General features: G+C 37.9%; 3 protein-coding genes across 4 annotated transcripts; 1 reads left to right on the forward strand and 2 right to left on the reverse strand.

The window, feature by feature from the left end:
- Positions 1-972: 972 nt before the first annotated feature.
- Positions 973-6,181, reverse strand: toporsa (topoisomerase I binding, arginine/serine-rich a). 2 transcript variants are annotated; one of them, XM_014989596.2, is made up of 2 exons: positions 5,239-6,181; positions 973-3,810 (listed from the first exon to the last, which is right to left on the reverse strand). In XM_014989596.2, exons 1-2 carry the CDS (start codon positions 5,263-5,265, stop codon positions 1,432-1,434), a joined length of 2,406 nt encoding a protein of 801 aa, XP_014845082.2. In that variant the 5' UTR covers positions 5,266-6,181; the 3' UTR covers positions 973-1,431. The 2 variants fall into 2 exon arrangements, with proteins under 2 accessions (XP_014845082.2, XP_014845083.2); XM_014989597.2 differs by having other exon boundaries at positions 5,195-6,181.
- A 151-nt stretch (positions 6,182-6,332) lies between these two features.
- ndufb6 (NADH:ubiquinone oxidoreductase subunit B) lies at positions 6,333-8,710 on the reverse strand. Its single transcript, XM_014989600.2, has 4 exons — positions 8,443-8,710; positions 7,129-7,221; positions 6,643-6,687; positions 6,333-6,498 (listed from the first exon to the last, which is right to left on the reverse strand). Exons 1-4 carry the CDS (start codon positions 8,620-8,622, stop codon positions 6,433-6,435), a joined length of 384 nt encoding a protein of 127 aa, XP_014845086.1. The 5' UTR covers positions 8,623-8,710; the 3' UTR covers positions 6,333-6,432.
- Positions 8,711-9,485: 775 nt separating this feature from the next.
- LOC106919331 (PRELI domain-containing protein 1, mitochondrial-like) lies at positions 9,486-18,244 on the forward strand. Its single transcript, XM_014989594.2, has 6 exons — positions 9,486-9,826; positions 10,710-10,916; positions 12,313-12,538; positions 12,673-12,786; positions 13,885-13,963; positions 17,539-18,244. Exons 2-6 carry the CDS (start codon positions 10,825-10,827, stop codon positions 17,658-17,660), a joined length of 633 nt encoding a protein of 210 aa, XP_014845080.2. The 5' UTR covers positions 9,486-9,826; positions 10,710-10,824; the 3' UTR covers positions 17,661-18,244.
- Positions 18,245-18,475: the final 231 nt, after the last annotated feature.

Genomic DNA, 18,475 nt, shown 5'->3' on the forward strand with positions numbered 1-18,475 from the left:
GAAACTCAGCACACGTCTGCAACTTAAATCTAAATATCTGTAATATAAATAAATATGCAAAATTTGTTTTAATATATTTATGGGTTTTTTGTATCATCAACGTCATACTAGTTTCAATACTACGTGTGTCTTTGAGGGATATAGTTTTCACCTTTTGTTTTATTTAAGACCTCTAAAAGGTCATATCGTTCATATGTAAAAACCAGCAATTGTCTTTTAAAAAATCATATTAATTTAACCAAAAAAAAAAACAAAAAAAAAGGTTTTTCTAACTTTTAAAACCATTATCCCGTCCACTAGATGTCACCGTAATCTCAGTGCCTGCTTAATCTGTGTAGGTCTTGTCCGTTTTTGAGAGATATCATTACTAGATTGCCCCCTTCTGGATGGGAGATAAAGTTAAACAAGAGTACTTCGTGTAATATTTAATATTTTCCCTTTAAAAACTGTCTTGTTTAACGCATTTCTGACCGCAGAAGTATGTAAAGACACAAACACCCACGGTTTCACTATTTTGAAAATATTTGGTTTGAGATTATGCAGGAATAGATAAAGATCTCCACCGAAGTTACTCCTACCTCTGGTAGATTCAAATTCAAAATAATCATTTAAATTGACTTGACAAATTTCTAAGAAAGGTAGAAAATAGTTTTGACATGCTGTTTTTTTTCAGAATAAAAATGTAAAAAAAAAAAGAAAAAAAAAGAAAATACTCTTTTTAAATTAAGTGCCAGTATGTGTGGCAGATGTATATCTATCGTGTTTCTGACAGACGCATAATGATTTAAATAGGTTAATCTTTTGGGAAAGTGTCCTTTAGATTACCATTTGTTGCAACATAGTGCAAAAAATAGTAAGTGCATAATGAATCTACAAATAACTTACTCATTATAAACATCACCAGTAGAACATCCTCCACAGTAACCCATTCAAATTAATTCATAAATTAAACTTGATACAAAAAAAAAGTCATTTTTGAAATCATAGTGCCATTTTAATGGTAACAACTGAATTACTGGCAGTTAAAAGTAGATCTGTGCCATAATTACAACAGAAAGGCTTAAAATCCCTGAATATACAGACACCTCTGCACATTGCAATATTTCAATATTTTAACAAAATAACAGCTCATGCTTGTAAAATATACAATTCAAAAATATTTACCCCTCTACCTTGGTAGCATTGTCATGTAAAACAGCCTTTAATAACTTTTTACATGGTGGGCATACCAGACAGTTTTGATACAAAATGTCATTAAAGATAATCTGTTTTGAACTGTAGAACGTACATCGTTTGTGAGACATATGGAATTTACGGTGGAAAAACATAGTTACAATAAAAATAATATTAAAAAAAAGAACTGGACACCTGATAGTTTAAAGACTGTTCTGATGCAAAATACTTGTGGCAAGCTCTAGAATATTTAATCCATCAATGTGATTGTGAAGCTTGGTCCACTGTGGCAGGGTTTTCTCCGCCATCAGCAGCATTATCGATGAAAGTATGTTCAGTAGTTCTACTGACAGGCGTGATGCTGCGATTGGCAAATGACTCATTGTCGCTCTCAATTGTAATGACATTGGGCGAGGACTTTGCTTTGTGCTCGGAACTCTTGCTTTTTTTACTTTTCTTCTTGTGCTTCTTCTTCTTATGGTGGTGCTTGTGTCGCTCACCGACGACCTCTGTGCTCCCACTCCTGCTTCTCCTCCTCGACCTCTCTTTGGATCTTTTATGGTGCTTCTCTTTGCTTGTCTTCTTGTGTTTTGTCAACGACATGGAGTCACTTTGGCCACTTTGGGTGTTCTTGGACGGTTCTGCCAAATGTTTAGCTTTATATTTCCTTTTGCCGCCAGGCTTGTCAAGATGAGATTTCCTTTCTGGCGAAGAGGAGCAGCTGCTGGAAAACGCTCTGGATCGAGACTGCCTCCCGTCTCGTCGGTGAGACGAGTCCCTGCTGCGGCTCCTGGACTTGGAGTGCGAGTACTTGTGGCTGCTGTAATAGTAGGACCGTCTCTGTGTGTAGTGAGTTACGCTACCATTCCTCTCTCGTCTGTAATGGGTGTATGACTGGTAGCTGTGGTCGCTGTCCCTCCTTGCATGCAGTCCATCAGTTTTTGAGAAGTTTCCACGACGGGCATGAGAACTGAAAGTGCTTTGAGAAATTACTGGACTTTTGCTAGAGTACTTGCGCCCTCTGCTCTTTGAGTTGCTCTTCTTTCTCTTGTGGTCTCTCTCCTTTGATTTATGTCCCTCAATAGACCTTTCCCTGCTGTCAAACCTTTTATGTGTTCTTCTACCAGTTGAAGTATTGTATGTGTTTGAGCCAAGTCTTTCTTTAGAGGAGGACTGATGATGGTGGTCTGTTTGGCCTTTTGGAGTTTCTCCAGCCTTACTGGAATCACTACTGTGTGAATTTGCAGGACTACAGCTGGTGAAACGGATGTGTTGCGACTGAAGAGGAGCTTCTTGGTTCTCCTCAACAGAAGAGCCATCAGAGTCGGAAGACAGATGAACCAGCTCTGGAGTCCTTTCTGTTGTAGGCTTAACATATCCCACAATGACACAGTCATCACCGTCAGAAGATGCACAGTCTTCATTGGTGCCGTCTGCATGAGCAACATCTGTTTGGCTATAAGAACTAATTTGTGGTGGAGAAGCCCCAAACATTTGCTGCTCGTCTTCTGAGCTGCTTTCTGAATCCAAGTCCAGGACTGTCTGAAAGTCTTGCCTGCTGGGCTCTGTTGTTGTTGAATACGAAGGCCCAGGCGTCTCATCGTCCCACAAAGACTGACTCAGAGTAGATGCCGAGTTCCCAGGAGGTTCCATCTCTGCAGAGTTTTCCTCGTCCTCTGAAATGGCGATTACAGAGGAGTTGGAGCTGCTGTGCTCATTGGAGGAGGGTGCAGGGCAATCATAAACGGCATGTTGGTCGTAGGCCTCCATATTGAAGGGGGACTTTGCAAAATTGATGAATTCGTGCAGAAAGTGTTCTGTCCGACCCTGCAGGAAAGGTCTGAGCTCTTCCTGGATGGCCCCGTCCTCCATATCGTAGCGTGTAATGCGTGACATGATGATATGCTGAACTATGTTGACCAAAGAGCCGTGGGCCCCGTACAGCACCATCAGTTCTCTTTTTAGCCACGGGACGAGTCTGTGTAGGCAGGCAGGATTTCTTCTATAAAATTCAGCGGATGTGTCTCTGGAGCGCCCACCGTCCCTCACATTCCTCACCCTCACCCCCTTTCGGTAGAGCTCCCTTCTAAAGTTGATCATCTCTTGCTCCCTGACATTGTTCACGGCTCTGCCTTCGCTTGCAGCTCTCCTCTTAGCCGCCAACCTCATCATCATGCGGCGAATGTATCGATCCCGTCTCTGCTGGGGTAAATCGGAGGAAGCTTCAAACATTACTCCGTTATCTGGAGGCGGAGAGGTTCTTCTCATCTGTCGATGAACCCCAGTGAGAGTCGTTCGGTATCGAAACCGAACTCCTTCGAAATAACCAAATGAGGAATTTTCCACCTGCTGTTTCAGTTCATATTTTTGAAAGTCCTCGTCTGATTTTATGCTGTGATAGATTGAACTAAATGGCTGTTTGCACAGTGGGCACTCAGGTTTGTTCTTCGACCACTCCAGAATACAACGGAAGCAGAATTTATGGAGGCAGCGGTCCAAGTAGGACATATTATGAAATACGTCCAAACAGATGGGGCACTTGGAGTCTGGAGACACGTCTGCAGACATTGTCTTGGAGGTTTTACGCCTTCCACTCTTTGAGCTGTGCTGTAGGGCAACCTTGACTGCTGACATGATCTGATGAGGAAAAAGGAAAGTTGACCATTTTGGAAAAATTAAGTTAAAAAAAAAACAGTCATGAAACAATTTCACAACATCCCGAAAGCCCTATTTTTTTTTAAGTTTCTCAAAGACTTGCATGACAAAATGAAGACAACTTAGTTGGTGTCTCTCAGTGATTTTTTTTTTTACTTTTACATCTTAATGGCCTTTGAACAAACATTAAAAAAATATTTTAGCAGCAGAGAGAGCAAGAGTGGATGAACAATTTCAGTACGGCATTTCACATCCAAGCAGTTACCTTTACATTAGCATTATATTGTGCTGCCATAACAAAAAAACTTGCATTTGATGTTTTATCTTAGTATGCTTCATTTACTACTACTTCCTTTTGTTGAATGTTCTGATGCCAATTCGGGCATCTTAGAAAAGGTGAAAAGTAATGATCCATTCTCCAACCAAAATATTGCTAATTGGAGAAACTTCCAGTAGGTAGATAGTATTTTTGGAGCCACATGCCAACACCCTACCATAGACTTAGTAGATTTTATAAAGTTACTTTACATGCATTATCTGATGATCAACAACAGAATTACAATAATGTTATGGTGCATGGAATATTCACTGAATATGTAACGTTCCAATTAAGATATTCTCTGTTTATAAAAGGTTATTTTTCTTTATTTTGACACCTAATAATAAAAATAAAGTTGCAGTTCTTTTATTTTATACATATATATATATATATATATATATATATATATATACACACACATATAGTGGGCATTTATAAAAATAGAGAACATTATTTTTAGAAGCTTTTGAGACAAACTTTAGCAAATCGGCCAGCATCCTTTAAAATATCCACAATAAGTTGCGGATATTAAAGCTTTTTAAAGCTGTAGCAAGCCCTTCAAATATAGAAGAAATACTGTATATTTTGATCAACAGCATTGGGTTCACACACGATCAAATGCCGTATTATAGTGTTGACATGACATCCTAAATAGTACTACACTGTTAAAGAACGACTTACGTCACTGGAACTGGATTTATAACAGAAAAAAACCCAACCATCTTAAAACTTTAGTAGCTCAAAATGAATTTATTCTGTTTAATACCCACACAATTAAAAAGGTGTGGTAAGGACTACAATCATGATTCCTTCCAAGTGTAAGAAATCATAAAGAATTACGGGCACTAAAATTGCTAAGCCCGGGGTTCGTGTGTACTGTTCTCTTGAAAAGACATTTATATTACTGGAGGGGAAAACTAACTGGAAACTGTTGTTTAAGGATCAACTCGATTGAAGTTAGCAGACTAGCTAAATTTAGCTATGGAGGCTAGCAAGCACTACAGCTGGTTAGTTAGTCGGCTTTAGGAAAAGTTGTTTAGCATGTACCTGTTACTTTGTTGAACACGTATATGGTCGAAAACTAACTATACCTTCTCTCCTTGAAGAAACTCGCTCATTCCAAGACAAATTTATCGTTAAATATTTCCTTCCTCACATTTCATAACGCAGGCTTGACAACGGGAAGACCTGTGCACAACTTCCGCCTTTCAAAATAAAACAGCGCGTTCGCAATGTTTTTTAAGTTTGTTAAGCAGAGCATATAATTTGTGGACACTTGCATTATTTTTTACTTTGCACACATAAATGAATGTCTATACCCTAAAGAACACTAAACCTACAATAAGACATGCTGTGGTGGGGATCCTTCAATGAAAGAAAATCCTGCAAGTGAGGAATGGATCATAATCAAAGGGTGAGCGTGTGTTAAAAATTTGAAACAAAACCTTCAGGAGTTTGTGACAAAATTTGACTTGGATTATCGCTTTGCCTTCCAACATGACATCCATTGCTCCTGGTAGAACGCTAACTCCATAATGCACATTATTGATAGATGTGCTCTAAACCCTGTCTTGAATCCCATTGAAAACTTGCGAGGGTCAGCTGAAGATTAAGGTTCATTCCAAAAGACCATCAAATTTGAAGGATCTTGAGACTGCAGGCGGTTATCCAACAAAAATAAAAACACAAAATGACTAATAGCGTCAAGGGTTTTATAAAATGAATTAGTTTCTGTGTTCAAAGCAAAACACAGCTCTCATTTATAAATCTAGAATGCTTAAAAAAGGTGTTTGAAATTTTTGGAGAGAAAAAAGAAATATTTTAAAATACAATTTTGTCCGCAACTATGTTCAAAAAATGACTTCGAACACGCCCTGATTTAGATTACATCTAATCAACAAAGGAAAAGCAGCTACGACTTTATCTGTACACATTATTTTATGAGCATTTCCAAACCAGTTTGTTTTCCTAAAGTTGCTGCAGATATTCATGTTGCCGTATGGCTTCATCACAGAGAATAACATCCAACCCCCAAACGCATGCTTTCAAATTTCACATCTTAAATTATTTCCATACCTTATATTGGTGACTTTTATAAATTAACACAACTGCTGTTTGACAGGTGAGCAACCAGTAAATCAAAAATCAGCAAATATTTCTGGTTAAAAGAATTTCTCTACAAACATTTGATCCATGTTCTTGTGCATAAAGTACACAGTTTATTTTTGCAATATACATTTTTTTTTACAACAGAAACTCAAGAAAATTAATGAAATATTTCAGGTTCAGTGATGGCCATGTGTTTCAGGGAGACCAGGAAGAACTTCACCCGTCTCAAGAATGGTGTCACCCTGAGGAAAAAAAAAAAAAAAAAAAAAACTCAGAAAGCAGGTTTATGACATTAAAGTTGAGTAAAGAGAGATACAAACCCTTTATAATTACATTAAAATAAAAGTAATAGTCAGAATTTATTTTAAAAAAAAAATCACACTCACAGGGAAAAGCTTGGGTTTTAGCTCCACAATGCCGTAAGGTCTTTGCTGTAAAGAAAAATGACACCATTGTTTAGTCCCTCCTGATCAGATAAGCTTTGATTCACAATTATTTTCTAAATTATTAAGGGCAAGAAATACAGCCAGACAGTTTCTTTGTTACAGCTACATTTAAGTGCGACGGCTCGTCTCGGTTTCAAAGCATTTGCTCTTTGACATAAGGTTTGATCCTAGTTTGTCTGTGCAATTTTATTTCCTTCAGAGAGTTCATTCTGAGAGCCTGAGAGCCAAAGTTAAACTTAGAAAAGTTTAACTTTGAAGCTATATTTTTTTTCTTTGTCTGACTGCAACAAAATGGGTTTGTTTGATATACTGATAAGAGTTTTTCTTCCCTAACTGCATGTCCAGTTAAAAAAAGAAAAAGAAAAGACACACACACACACACGCACACACACACACACACAGCTGTCACCATTTCTGTGAACTTACAGCAGCGTGGTATTTCACATAGTAGTGGGCAAGCCAGGCAGGTATCAGCAGCCGTGTTAATGTGAAAACACCACCTTTGTACACCTTGTGGGTCTGCAAATACAGAAATTAATCAGTATTAAATAAAATAATAAAAAAAAAAGATTTTATAAAAGATAGATAATTCTAAGACATTTTAATTCACAAATAATTACCATTTTTTTCTCAACTCAAGGATTAAACTGGCCAGTAAGGGTGCAAGAGTATTTGAGTGGGATCATCAAATGGTTACATAGAACATACTGAATAGCACCTTCATAACAAAAACCATTTGAAGACTTAAAGACTTTTAGTTGAAATATAAATTATTCAACTCCTCTATTTAAGTGAGATTTTAAGACAAAAAAACATATCAAATGAGGACAATTTGAATTGCTTAACACCATAAATATTACAAGTAGCATCTTCAAGTTAAACATAAAATGTCTACAGCTGCTTCAAAAGTATTCAACCCCTTGATGACAACCATCTTTAGCATTCAGCAATATGACACCATATTGCTGTCATGTACTTAATGATCATCTCCTGCCAGGCTTTCTGAGGACGCTGACCAATTGCTCAAAACATTGCTTGGGATCACTGTCCTCCTGCCTGGGGGTCCAGAGATGTCCACTTCCCCACTGGCTCCATTACATTTTCTCCCAGGATTTAACTCAGTAAATTTAGTGAGTCAATCTTTATGCTCCACATCCTCTACATGCTACAGGTCTCCAGAACCACAAAAATTGGGTTCTTTTCAGCGAACGCTTCATTCTTCTTCTACAATGGATTCTACAATGTTTAACAGGTTGAAAATGTTTAAGAATGCACTTATTAAAAGTATGATGTGTTGACCTTGGATAAACTTATTGTAGCACTGCTTTTAATTTAACCATTCAAAATGTTCCTGTGCCATTTTGATTTACAAACTTAGCAGAGAAGATTCAATCATTTTAACCGTCAGAGTAGCTTTATCTACACAGGTGTTATGATTTACTAAAAATATTCTGGGTGCTGCAAATACAGTAATTATAATTGCTCAAATTGTGATCTGAAATTTAATTAAACTGATAAACTACTGAAGATGTAGCAGTTGGTATTGCACTGTATGTAAAATACGCAAACAATGGAATATATACAGACCACTGTTTTAATTAAATACTTTAAGCCTAACTAAATAATTTTCGCACAATAATATCATTGTAAGTTTAATGAAGCGCACATTTATCTTAATAAAGCTGTATCTCAGTCCAGATCACATTTAATATAACGTGTTGTTGTGTTTTAATGACTCACATAAAGCCTCCACAGACTCTTCGGCTCCAGAAACCCGGCCCAGAACTTAGCGACAGGCCCGAGAGGTTTGGGCTGCAGCACGGGCTCCCTGTGACTGAGCTCCTGGTCCTTTAGCCACTGCCTCCGGAGCTTCACTAGCTGCTGGAAGCGCAGCTTCTCGTCTGGTGTGTAGCCAGACATTATTATTCTTGAACGTTCAACCTCGACAGACCTACAATGACACCATGGAGGACACTTCCCTTAGCAGACAAGAGTAGCCGGAAATGCTACAAGAAGAAAATGACACAATTTAAGAGTTTAACTAATCTGAGAGTGACCTCTACTGGACAACAGTAGGAAGGAAACCGGTTGAGGGATCCAAGATGGGAAAAGGGAGAGAAAAGCTTTTGAGAGGATGCCCCTGGTTTTCTCCTAAATGCACCAAAATGTAATAAAAAAATAAAATAAAATCTTAACAATACTTTACAAGTAAATGATGCATTAATTATTCGTCTTTAGCTGAAGGTCTTTGGAATTGCTGTGCTGTTTTTTATATTATTAATTTTAACCGCTAGATGGCGCCAGAAGCAACATTCTGACTAAAACAAAAAATAATATTCCATATTTTAACGGAACCTACCTAAAACTCGGGATTTATTTCAAGTAATATGTAAAACATTTTATTAGGAAGTAAATGTTCAAGAGACATAAGTGACTTTAAATAGTTCTCTTCATCACACATTAATTTCTATGTGTGTGAAGGACACCTCACTTGTTCTTTTTTAAATTATTTTTGTTGTTATTGTATATGTGTGTGTATCTTGGTGTATTTTATTTGCCTGTCACTTGCTGCATAAACCGGATTATTCTATTCTATTCTATTCTATTCTATTGAAATTGACATACTAATAACTGAAATAGTGAACATTTCCCTTTTTTGATCAGTTAAGTTGACTAAAATTTTTATATTTGCTAAATGAGAGAATAATATGACAGAAGAAGTTATTTCTTCTGTCACATCTTTCATCTTTCCATAATCTTCTCCCAGTAGTTTACTACAATATTCTGTTCGTAATTTTATAAATAGTTAGGTTAAACGGGAACCTTTCTTTTCCCAATTTTCCACCAGCCATAATTGATAAATAAATAAATAAATAAATAAATAAATAAATAAATAAATAAATAAATAAATAAATAAATAAAAATACATAAAGAGGGGTTCTTTTACTTTGAAAGTAGCCGGAAATAGTCATGTAACGTCTGTCCTCGCTGTTACTTTTAGCATCATGTCTTTAATTAGCTAACGCTTCCTTATTTTTGGGATTGAAGCTCAATAAAAATTTTTAAAAAAATCACCACACAAATTGCAAATGTTTCTCGACTTAGATTTTAACTCTTTATAAAGGTAAGTGTCGTTTAAAACGCATGTTTTCGTCCGGTCGACGTTAAGGCTAGCCATTCTGAGTAATTAACCTTGGTCGGGTTTTGTCAGAATGGTTTAATTATCATTAAAACAGCTACAAGTAAAACGTTAGATGATGACAAAACTTTTAAATTATTGTTAATGTCAGTTATAGGTCTAAGCTCATTGTCTGGTCAATTAAATAATTTTGTTTGTAGAAGCAGCTAGGGCTGTCACGTGAGCTAAGCGATAACGGTGAAAACATGTCTTCACCTGTATTGTATAAGCTTGAATTTCGACTTACATGTGATAGCAATGGGGGGGGGGGGGGGAGATCACGTTAATACCATTAAAACTGTTCCCATAGTTTTCTTAGAATAGATAAAGAAGTCAAATAGGTTTATTAAAACTAATAGTCACAACACATATGATGGCATACAGGTGCATCTCAATAAATTAGTCTATTATTTAAATTAATATTTATGTTAACTGTGATTATTTTTCTGTTTACAGGCAATGAAAACATAACATTTAAGATTAGACGATTACATCAGACCATTGAACACCATTTATTAGAAGACATAAATATGGGCTTAATGAGTATTATGTCCAGTACCTACTTAAAGATTTTTATTTTCAAAAGGTAATTTTACAAATAAGCTGCATTGCAGCGCATATTCTCATTTCCTCAGATGTGCTAAAGCTTCCGGGAACACTGGTACAACTAGCAGTGTATCTGCTTGGAGAGTGACATTTACGTGTTATTTAGAATGCATTTTGTGTTTCACTTTAATTGCTTTTAATTATATGGACAAATCAGTCTGAGATAAAGTTAATCTAATGTGTCTTTATTTCTTTGATGGATTTTTTTATTTTCTTTTTTCAGGACAATCCCAGTCTTTGGATGGAGTCATTTTCCAGCTTCTCGCTATTTTCTATAGTCATACTAAGGGACCTCAGGTTTCAGGATTCAGGTCTTAGTGCAACAGAGTTGCAGAAGAATGGTCAAATATTTTTGTAGCACCTCAGACATAAAGAGCACATGGGACCATGTTGTCTCTGCCTTTTGGCAGAGATACCCTAATCCTTTCAGGTAGTGAAACTCTTTTCATTGTCTCTATTATATCAAACCATATTGTTTAAAGATATTTGGAGGATATGAAAAGTGAAAAAGGAATTTTGTGGTGAATGGTAACGTGAACCAATTATTTATTTTTTTTGTTTTTACAAAAAAATAAAGCTTTGTTACCGCTAACTTGTTAGAATGCATTTTAAAGCAAACTAAAATATCCAGTCTGTGTAACTGTTTTATTATAATAATCAGCCTTTAGAGAATTTGCAACAGATGGCGCCTTCGTGTTTGAAATAAATGCGAAACATTTTTAGAATATCATTAAAATGCGCAAAAGATGTCTGGCGTTTATACTAAGCGATGAGGTCAATTCTAAATGAATCAATAAAAACACCTTCCAAAGTCCATTATTAATATGTGACACATGGCACTGAATATGCATTTCTCTGAAAGAAAAAGACAACATCAGTCATGATTAGAATAGAGAACTGAAAAAAAGTCACCAGAGAAGTAAAACTGGGCTCAGTCTGTTCAAGTTCTCTAGACCGTTATCTGCTTCTTACCGCCTGCTGCCAAGGCCTGCTCTTTTCACCATGAAAACATGAAGAGTTTTGCGACACTTTGAAAACACTGATCTGCAATATTGATACTAGAAATAAAATTAATATAATAAGAGTGAAATGATCTCAGTGATGACTGTCAAAACAAAACAAAAAAAAATCTAGACAAAAAGTTTTCAACCTGAATTAAAGCTATTTGATGGCAGACTCAGGAACATTTATTAAAAGTCTGGTTGTTGAGTTGGTTAAATGAAGACCATACAGAAACAAAATGATTGATGTAAATATAAGGTCAGTTAATGTCAAAGCCACTCTCTTGACTCCTTTAGCGCTCAGCCAAAACTGCAAAAGTTAATTCCAGTCAATAAGATTAAATCCATTTGTGTCATTTGTTGTGGCCATTTGGGAACTTTGTAAGTATCTTTAAAAGAAACAATTGGTCCTATCACTGAGCCTTAGGAGACCCTCAGATGAAAAGTTTAGCATATATAAATCTATTTTCTCCACAGCAATGTCAGATGGGTGTTTTTTTTTTTTTTCGTTTTTTTTTTAGATCCCAAAAATTACACATGGATTTTGTTGTTTAGTATCACAAAGATAATTCTTTCAAGGATATTCTTTATATATATATATATATATATATATATATATCTGTAGAACTGTAGTTTATGTTTTCTGACTTCGTTTTATCAGGAAAGGGATTAGCTTAAAGTGATAAGAAAGCCTTCACAAAATCCTCCACATAATCCTGTTTATTATGTTTATACATAATAAACATGTCTTCACCTGTATTGTACAAAGTCTCAGAGGTGTAAAAATACCGAGCACCACCGCTAACGCGACTCTACGTCTCCCAGCACCCATGTTCTCACTGAGGACGTTGTGTACCGGGAGGTGACCACGGACCACCGGCTCCTCTCCAGACGCCTGCTGATGAAGACCAATCGGCTGCCTCGCTGGGCAGAGCGGTTCTTCCCTGCCGGCATGTCTCGCTACGTCTACATCCTGGAGGACTCCATCGTGGACCCGGTCAACAGAAGCTTGACCACCTACACCTGGAACCTGAATCACACGACTCTCATGGTGAGGCCGCATTCTCTGTGAAAAGGAAAACGGACAAACATCCTGTTGCACGTAAAACATTTCAGCTTAGAATCTAGCATTGGCGAGTTTTTGGTTCTAAAGAGCGTGCACGCTTTCCTTCTCTCCTGGTTCAGTCTGTGGAGGAGCGCTGTGTTTTCCTAGATTCGGCGGAGCAGCCAGCAACCACGCAGCTAAAACGGGAAGCGTGGATATCTTCAAGCATTTTTGGCTTCTCCAAACCCATTCAGGTACAGTTTACCTGCAGTTTACTTTAATAAGCTCACCTGTGCAAACCTTTGGATTGCTTTATATACGTATGTCTCTTTTAACGCTTGTTTCTTGTGACACGTGCAGACGGGCTATTTTGAGTTCTGCTAAGGTGTTTAGAAGTAGCCAGGAGGCCGATTGTATGTTTGGAGAAGCTGCAGATCTTCACTGCTTAGGGGGGGAGAATCAGTAGACAGGACAGCTGTTAAGCAAATAGCATTTTAAAAAGAGAGGCCATTGTTGAAGTCTGGAAATCTCATTTGCAGTTTGAGTTTGTAACATGTGAAAGTATTAAAAGGTTTAAGAGGGTATGAATACCGTTTCTAGTCACTGTTTGTAATTTAGTTCACCTGTCAAGGGGAGTTTATTAATTTTCAAATGTTTAATCATTTGGGCTATTACTTTAAGGGTGCTGTAGAGAACATTTCAATTCAAAGTGCTTTGCACGATGAAAACGTAAAACAGAAATATACTGCGTTGACATGAAGGAAAGTGATGAAAAGCCTAAAGACTGAAATTAATGATGTTTGTCTTGGTATAATAAGTGGAACAGTCAAAGGCAACTCTAATAAGCAAATGGGGTTTTATCTTCGATTTAAAGGAAGTCAGTGTTCCAGCAGTTTTCTGGTTTTCTAGATGCTTTTTTTTTTTTTCCAGATTAGTGCAGCATAAAAACTGAATGCTGCTTCTCCATATTTCAGAGTATTTTAAAATCAGAGATCCGGAATGTTGATGTGAATCTAAACTAAATGTCTTAATGTCTGTTCTCTGGGTCACAGGGAGCCAGTGAAAGAATGTTTTGACTGGGTGATGTGCTTTATTTTCCCGGTTTTAGTGAGAACGCAAGCAGCAGAGTTCTGGATCACTTCAGATAGACCTTTGAAGACACTGTTGCAGTAATCCAACTAAGGATAAATGCAAGATCTTGTTGGGATATTAGACCTTCAATCTAAGCAGTATTAAACCCATTAGCTGTAATTAAAATCAGAACATTCCAAACTTTATTAAACATCTCCAGACACGGAGGAGTGTACTTCTCTTGCCATTAAATTACCATTTCTTGTCGTGTGCTTTCCCAGGAGTTTGGATTGGCCCGCTTCAAGAGCAACCAGGTGAAGGCCATGAAGGGGCTGGAATACGCTCTATCCAATCTGCAGGGTATGTACGCTACGATTGAGCTTCAGATGAGGGCAAGGCGAAGTGTAACGTCTTATTAATGTGCTTAAATAACAAAAGATTAGAGAAATGTCTCCTGTTGTTCCTGCTCCGACAAAAGTAAAATGTTTGGAGGTTCTGACATAGAAGACAAAGTCACACTCGAGAAAAGAAAACCACGAACCGTTCAGTTAGAAACAAATGTAATCTCCTATTAACTGTTAGCTGCTTGTTTTGATCTGTCAGTGTAGCTTCTTGCGCGGTCTGGCAGTCCTGTGCTCCAAACCGCTGTTGTGCTGATGCAGCAGCGTACTGTTGTCTAAAAGGGAGTTCTCCCATTGTTGTGATTCTGTTTTATTGCCCCATTGTTGATGGCTCTGCAGGACTGGGCATCAGGCTGAGCGTTGGGGTGAGTATGTTGGGTGGGTGGCGGGGTGGCATCAAATTGACACTCTTGGCCTCTGCCCATGGTTGTCACATGAGCCTGCAACAATAGCTAGAGTAGTGGAGGTACTGACACTCCCATTCTTCTGGGAAAATATTGCCAGCTAGAGCAACAATGTCTTTATGTGGTCCTCAAAGCAGCAATAAAATGTCTGTTTTGATGCAGCATGGCTAACCTAGCATTACTTCCAGCAGTTGCAATTTGTGAAAAATTGCCTGCATACAATATTATTTATAATTCTGTTTTGTTTGTCGCATGCAAAAACCTTAGCGGCACGTAAATATTAAAATAAGCTGAAAATGCATGATGCATGATTGCTTCCATATCTCAGATTAAAAGGCCCAAATAAAGTCATTGTTATTTAGTAAATTTTGATTTGAAGCTTTTGGTTTGTTTGTTTTTGGGGGTTTTTTTATTGTAGTTTTTCTGTTTCTGTAGACTGTCAGTAAGTCACGTAGCCTAGAAACACACCAAGTTTTGGTCTTGTTTATAGGGATTTCAATTTGGAGCCAAATTTGAGGGAACGTGGCGAAGTGTTACGTGTGCGAAGGATTTCAGAAAAGTTTGCATGCGGTTTTCCTGGGTCTGTTTTTCTGCCATCATTAGCTCCACATAAAAACAGACTGCTTTTAATTTTCTGCCTTAAACATGTAGCTGCACGTCGGGTTTCTGTCTCGCTGTTGACAAACTGTCACTGCTGCCAGCATCAGTTGTTCGAGAAGCCTGGAGGAATTTACTTCAGAGGTTTTAAGCCTTGAACTTTTTCACATTTTGTCCAAGTTGTAAAGAAGGTTGAAGCAAAGTTAGGTTATAAAAATATCCAGTAAAGAGAAGAACACTGCACATCTGCACTCAACATGAATGGTGCAAAACTTAAACCCCATCCTGAATGCACTGACTCCATGGAGCAACAGGTGGGGGCAGCATGATGCAGAGGACATGCCTTTTTTTTAGCAGGGGCAGGGAATCTGCTCAGAGTTGATAGGATGATAGCCGGAAGGTACAGACGTACCCACAAAAATACTTGCAGGTTTAATCGGTGTGACATGTGGTTCAAGATTAAAATGCACACCACACTTTTCAGATTTTTTTACTGCAAAAAACAAAAAAAATGTAATTTTCCTTCCAGCTCATAAATATGCACAAATTTGTGCTGGCCTGTTGCAGAACACGTTGTCGTTTGTGGTTGTAGAGTGACTAAATGTGAAAAAGGGTCAAGAAGATGACGATTTCCTGAGGCGCCTTAGAAAACCAAACTTGTATTCTGTTCTACTCCCACTTTGCTTTCAGTCTCAAACTGCACGTTCTCAGGGGCTTGGATGTTTTGAGCTTACTAAAAATCAGGTGAAAGCTGGTATATTGTATTACATGTTTGCCACATTTGAGTTTTTAACTTTGAAAAAGGAAAAAAAAAAAAAAAAGAAAGCAGAATTGGTAAAAGATTTGAATCGGCAAGTCAAACCTCAAAGCAAACCAAAACTTTCTAAGCCTCCAGAAGCCTCATTGGTACATTTCTGTTTTTTTTTTTTTTTTTGTTTTTTTTTAACAAAATAAGCAAAACCTTTTTAGAATAACTACTTTAAGAATATTGGAGTAAACTTTTCACCATAGCTATGATACACTGAGGCGACCTCAGAACTTTTCTACCTGCTTTTTGACTTTTTTCAAATATGCTGCAAGATTTGACGAGACCGGTTCATCCCTGCTGTCCGTTCTGTCTTTATTGTGCTTGTTGATCTCCCTTGAGGTTGAAAGGTTCACCGTCAGGGCAGATACACACACACACACACACACACACGCTCACACACTTGCACCCCATAGCCCACGGCAGTGAATCCAATGCGAGCCACTTCAAACCAGCATACAAAAGAGGGAGTTTTGTTTACTTGTAGGATCTCCAAGGTCCTCTGTGCTTGTTTATGTCACCTATTCATCTGACATCCTTGAGTCCATAATGTGGAAAACAGATGACTGGCTGTCTGGAGCTCAGACAGCTCTCAAATGAACTCGGATGAAATTAAAGCCTTTGAGATATTGCCTGTTTAGAGTAAAGATACAGAGACTCATTCTTGTTTTAAACTCTTATTTTTTTGGAAACAATCTCAGGTAAGCCAGTAAATGAGAGTTAAACCCCTGGTAATAATTGCAGTTGAGCCTTGCACTTTCATCCTAACTTGATGCCTGCAGCACCGGTAAATCTGTCGACGTGCTTAGACAACGGCGTCTTTGATGCCTCTTCAGATTTTCTGAAAAACCCAAAAATATTACAAAAACGTCACCTGAAAGCCCCCCTTGCAAAAGTATTTCTGTCCCTTTAGCATGTTCACAGTTTTGTTTTTTTGTTTTTTGCTTTTTTTTGTTTTTTTTATGTGACAACCACAACAGAGGATTGTTGGGTAGTTACGTGAAATGCCTTAGGACACATAAAGCTCTTTCTATTCTCATGGTCATTAGTCATTAGTGAAACACAGCAAACAGATCAGAGATAAATGTGTTGCACAAATCAAACCTACACAGCTGCCCACCTAAACAGACAGACCGGGTAAGAAACCCATTACTGAAGAAATCCCTGCCTTAGTGTTGCAGTGGACACGTGGGAGAAGGGTGATCTGGTCAGATGAGACCAAAACTGAACCTTCTGGCCTACATGCAGAATGTGGCAGCGTCATGCTGTGGGGGTGTTTTTGAAAAGGGAAGCTGGTCATTTGATGGGAAGGTTAGTGGCGCTAAACATCGGACAGAGATTTCAGGCTTCCAGCAGCGTGGGTCATCCAGTCTGTAGATAAAGCGTACTCAGCTGATCGTCTGTTCCGAATAGACAATCTTTGCCTAGATTTGAAAATTGATATGCAAGCTCATTCTGTGTGGCTGAGCTTGAACTATTTTGCAAAGAATAATGTTCAAAGCCGCGTAGGCAGAATCCTAAAGACTTCACAGTTGGTCTACGACTTAAAATCCCAATTAAATTATATTCAGCTTTGTAGATGCAACATGGCAAAATGGAAAACAGATCAAGACGTATGAATACTTTTGCAGCGAGTTGTGCAGATGATGAATAGTTATGCCTTGGTTATTGATTTAAGTTTGTTTTTTTTTTTTTTCCTTCCATCTCGTCCTGCTGTGGTTGTGGTAGGAGAGACGCCGCAACGGCTGCTCCGAGACTCGGTGAGACCCCCGTCAGAGAAGGCCAAGGAGGCGGCCAAGAGTCTGGCTTCAGCTGCCGCCGCTCCGAAGAAACCCCGGCAATACGTCTGACGGCCGGGAGCGGGAGGCTCGGGGCCGACGCCTTGGATGAGAGCAAACTGTGACTGACTTGGTCCTCTTCATCATGTCTGTGTTTTTTTCTTTCTTTCTGTCTCAGCTCTGTTAAATCTCAGGTGTTTGTATGAAAGAAGTCTGCCTAGAACTGTGCCAGTCAGCCAGATGTAAATACTGAGTCCAGATCACTTCACATTTTAAGTGTCCCAGTAGAGAGAGACGATGTTGATTTTTTTGTACTTTTTAGAGCTAATATATAGAGCTAATATATGCATCAGTAATCTGTGACATGATCTTTAGAAAGCATAAAATGCCTATGCTGACACTGACAATCGCAACAGACTGGCTTCTATCAGAATGAGCAACATTTTCACTGATTTACTGTAACGTGATCAGGCTGTAACTGTATGACTGTTTCTGAGGTGCAATAATGATGATAATAATGAAACTGAATCAACTTTTATTTTAAAGCTTGTTCTAAAGATCATTCTGATTTCAGCGACTGCATTCCTTTCAAGTTTGAATTTGACTGGATTTTTATTTGTTGTCTAAGCCTTGGATTAAAGACACAATATGATGGATGTATTCCTGTTTTTTTTTTCTCTCCAACAGCCAAAATCTTCAGGACGTCCAATTTCAGAAAGCTCTTTTGTTAAATGAGCTTCAATAAAACTTAAAAAAAAAAAAAAAAAGGTCACATGATTGACAGATGCTTATTGTTTATGGGATCAGCTAACGTCTTTCTGCTGCTGCAGCAAGAAGCTCCACTCTGACCTTTAAAAGTTAATATTCCAGACTTCAGCTTCACAGCT

The sequence above is a fragment of the Poecilia mexicana genome, unplaced genomic scaffold, assembly GCF_051168715.1.
Source record: "Poecilia mexicana isolate PSO_F unplaced genomic scaffold, ASM5116871v1 scaffold_1, whole genome shotgun sequence".
In the NCBI taxonomy this organism is placed as follows: domain Eukaryota; kingdom Metazoa; phylum Chordata; class Actinopteri; order Cyprinodontiformes; family Poeciliidae; genus Poecilia; species Poecilia mexicana.

Excerpts from the sequence above, each read along its gene's own strand:
- toporsa (XM_014989596.2), bottom strand. The coding sequence starts at position 5,265 with ATGAGCGAGTTTCTTCAAGGAGAGAAG. Across the intron at positions 3,811-5,238 it reads AGTTTCTTCAAGGAGAGAAG|ATCATGTCAGCAGTCAAGGT; the intron begins GTATAGTTAGTT and ends TTTCCTCATCAG.
- ndufb6 (XM_014989600.2), bottom strand. The coding sequence starts at position 8,622 with ATGTCTGGCTACACACCAGACGAGAAGCTGCGCTTCCAGCAGCTAGTG. Across the intron at positions 6,688-7,128 it reads ATGTGAAATACCACGCTGCT|CAAAGACCTTACGGCATTGT; the intron begins GTAAGTTCACAG and ends TTTTCTTTACAG. Across the intron at positions 6,499-6,642 it reads TAAAACCCAAGCTTTTCCCT|GGTGACACCATTCTTGAGAC; the intron begins GTGAGTGTGATT and ends TTTTTTCCTCAG.
- LOC106919331 (XM_014989594.2), top strand. The coding sequence starts at position 10,825 with ATGGTCAAATATTTTTGTAGCACCTCAGACATAAAGAGCACATGGGAC. Across the intron at positions 10,917-12,312 it reads AGATACCCTAATCCTTTCAG|CACCCATGTTCTCACTGAGG; the intron begins GTAGTGAAACTC and ends TACGTCTCCCAG. Across the intron at positions 12,539-12,672 it reads TGAATCACACGACTCTCATG|TCTGTGGAGGAGCGCTGTGT; the intron begins GTGAGGCCGCAT and ends CTCCTGGTTCAG.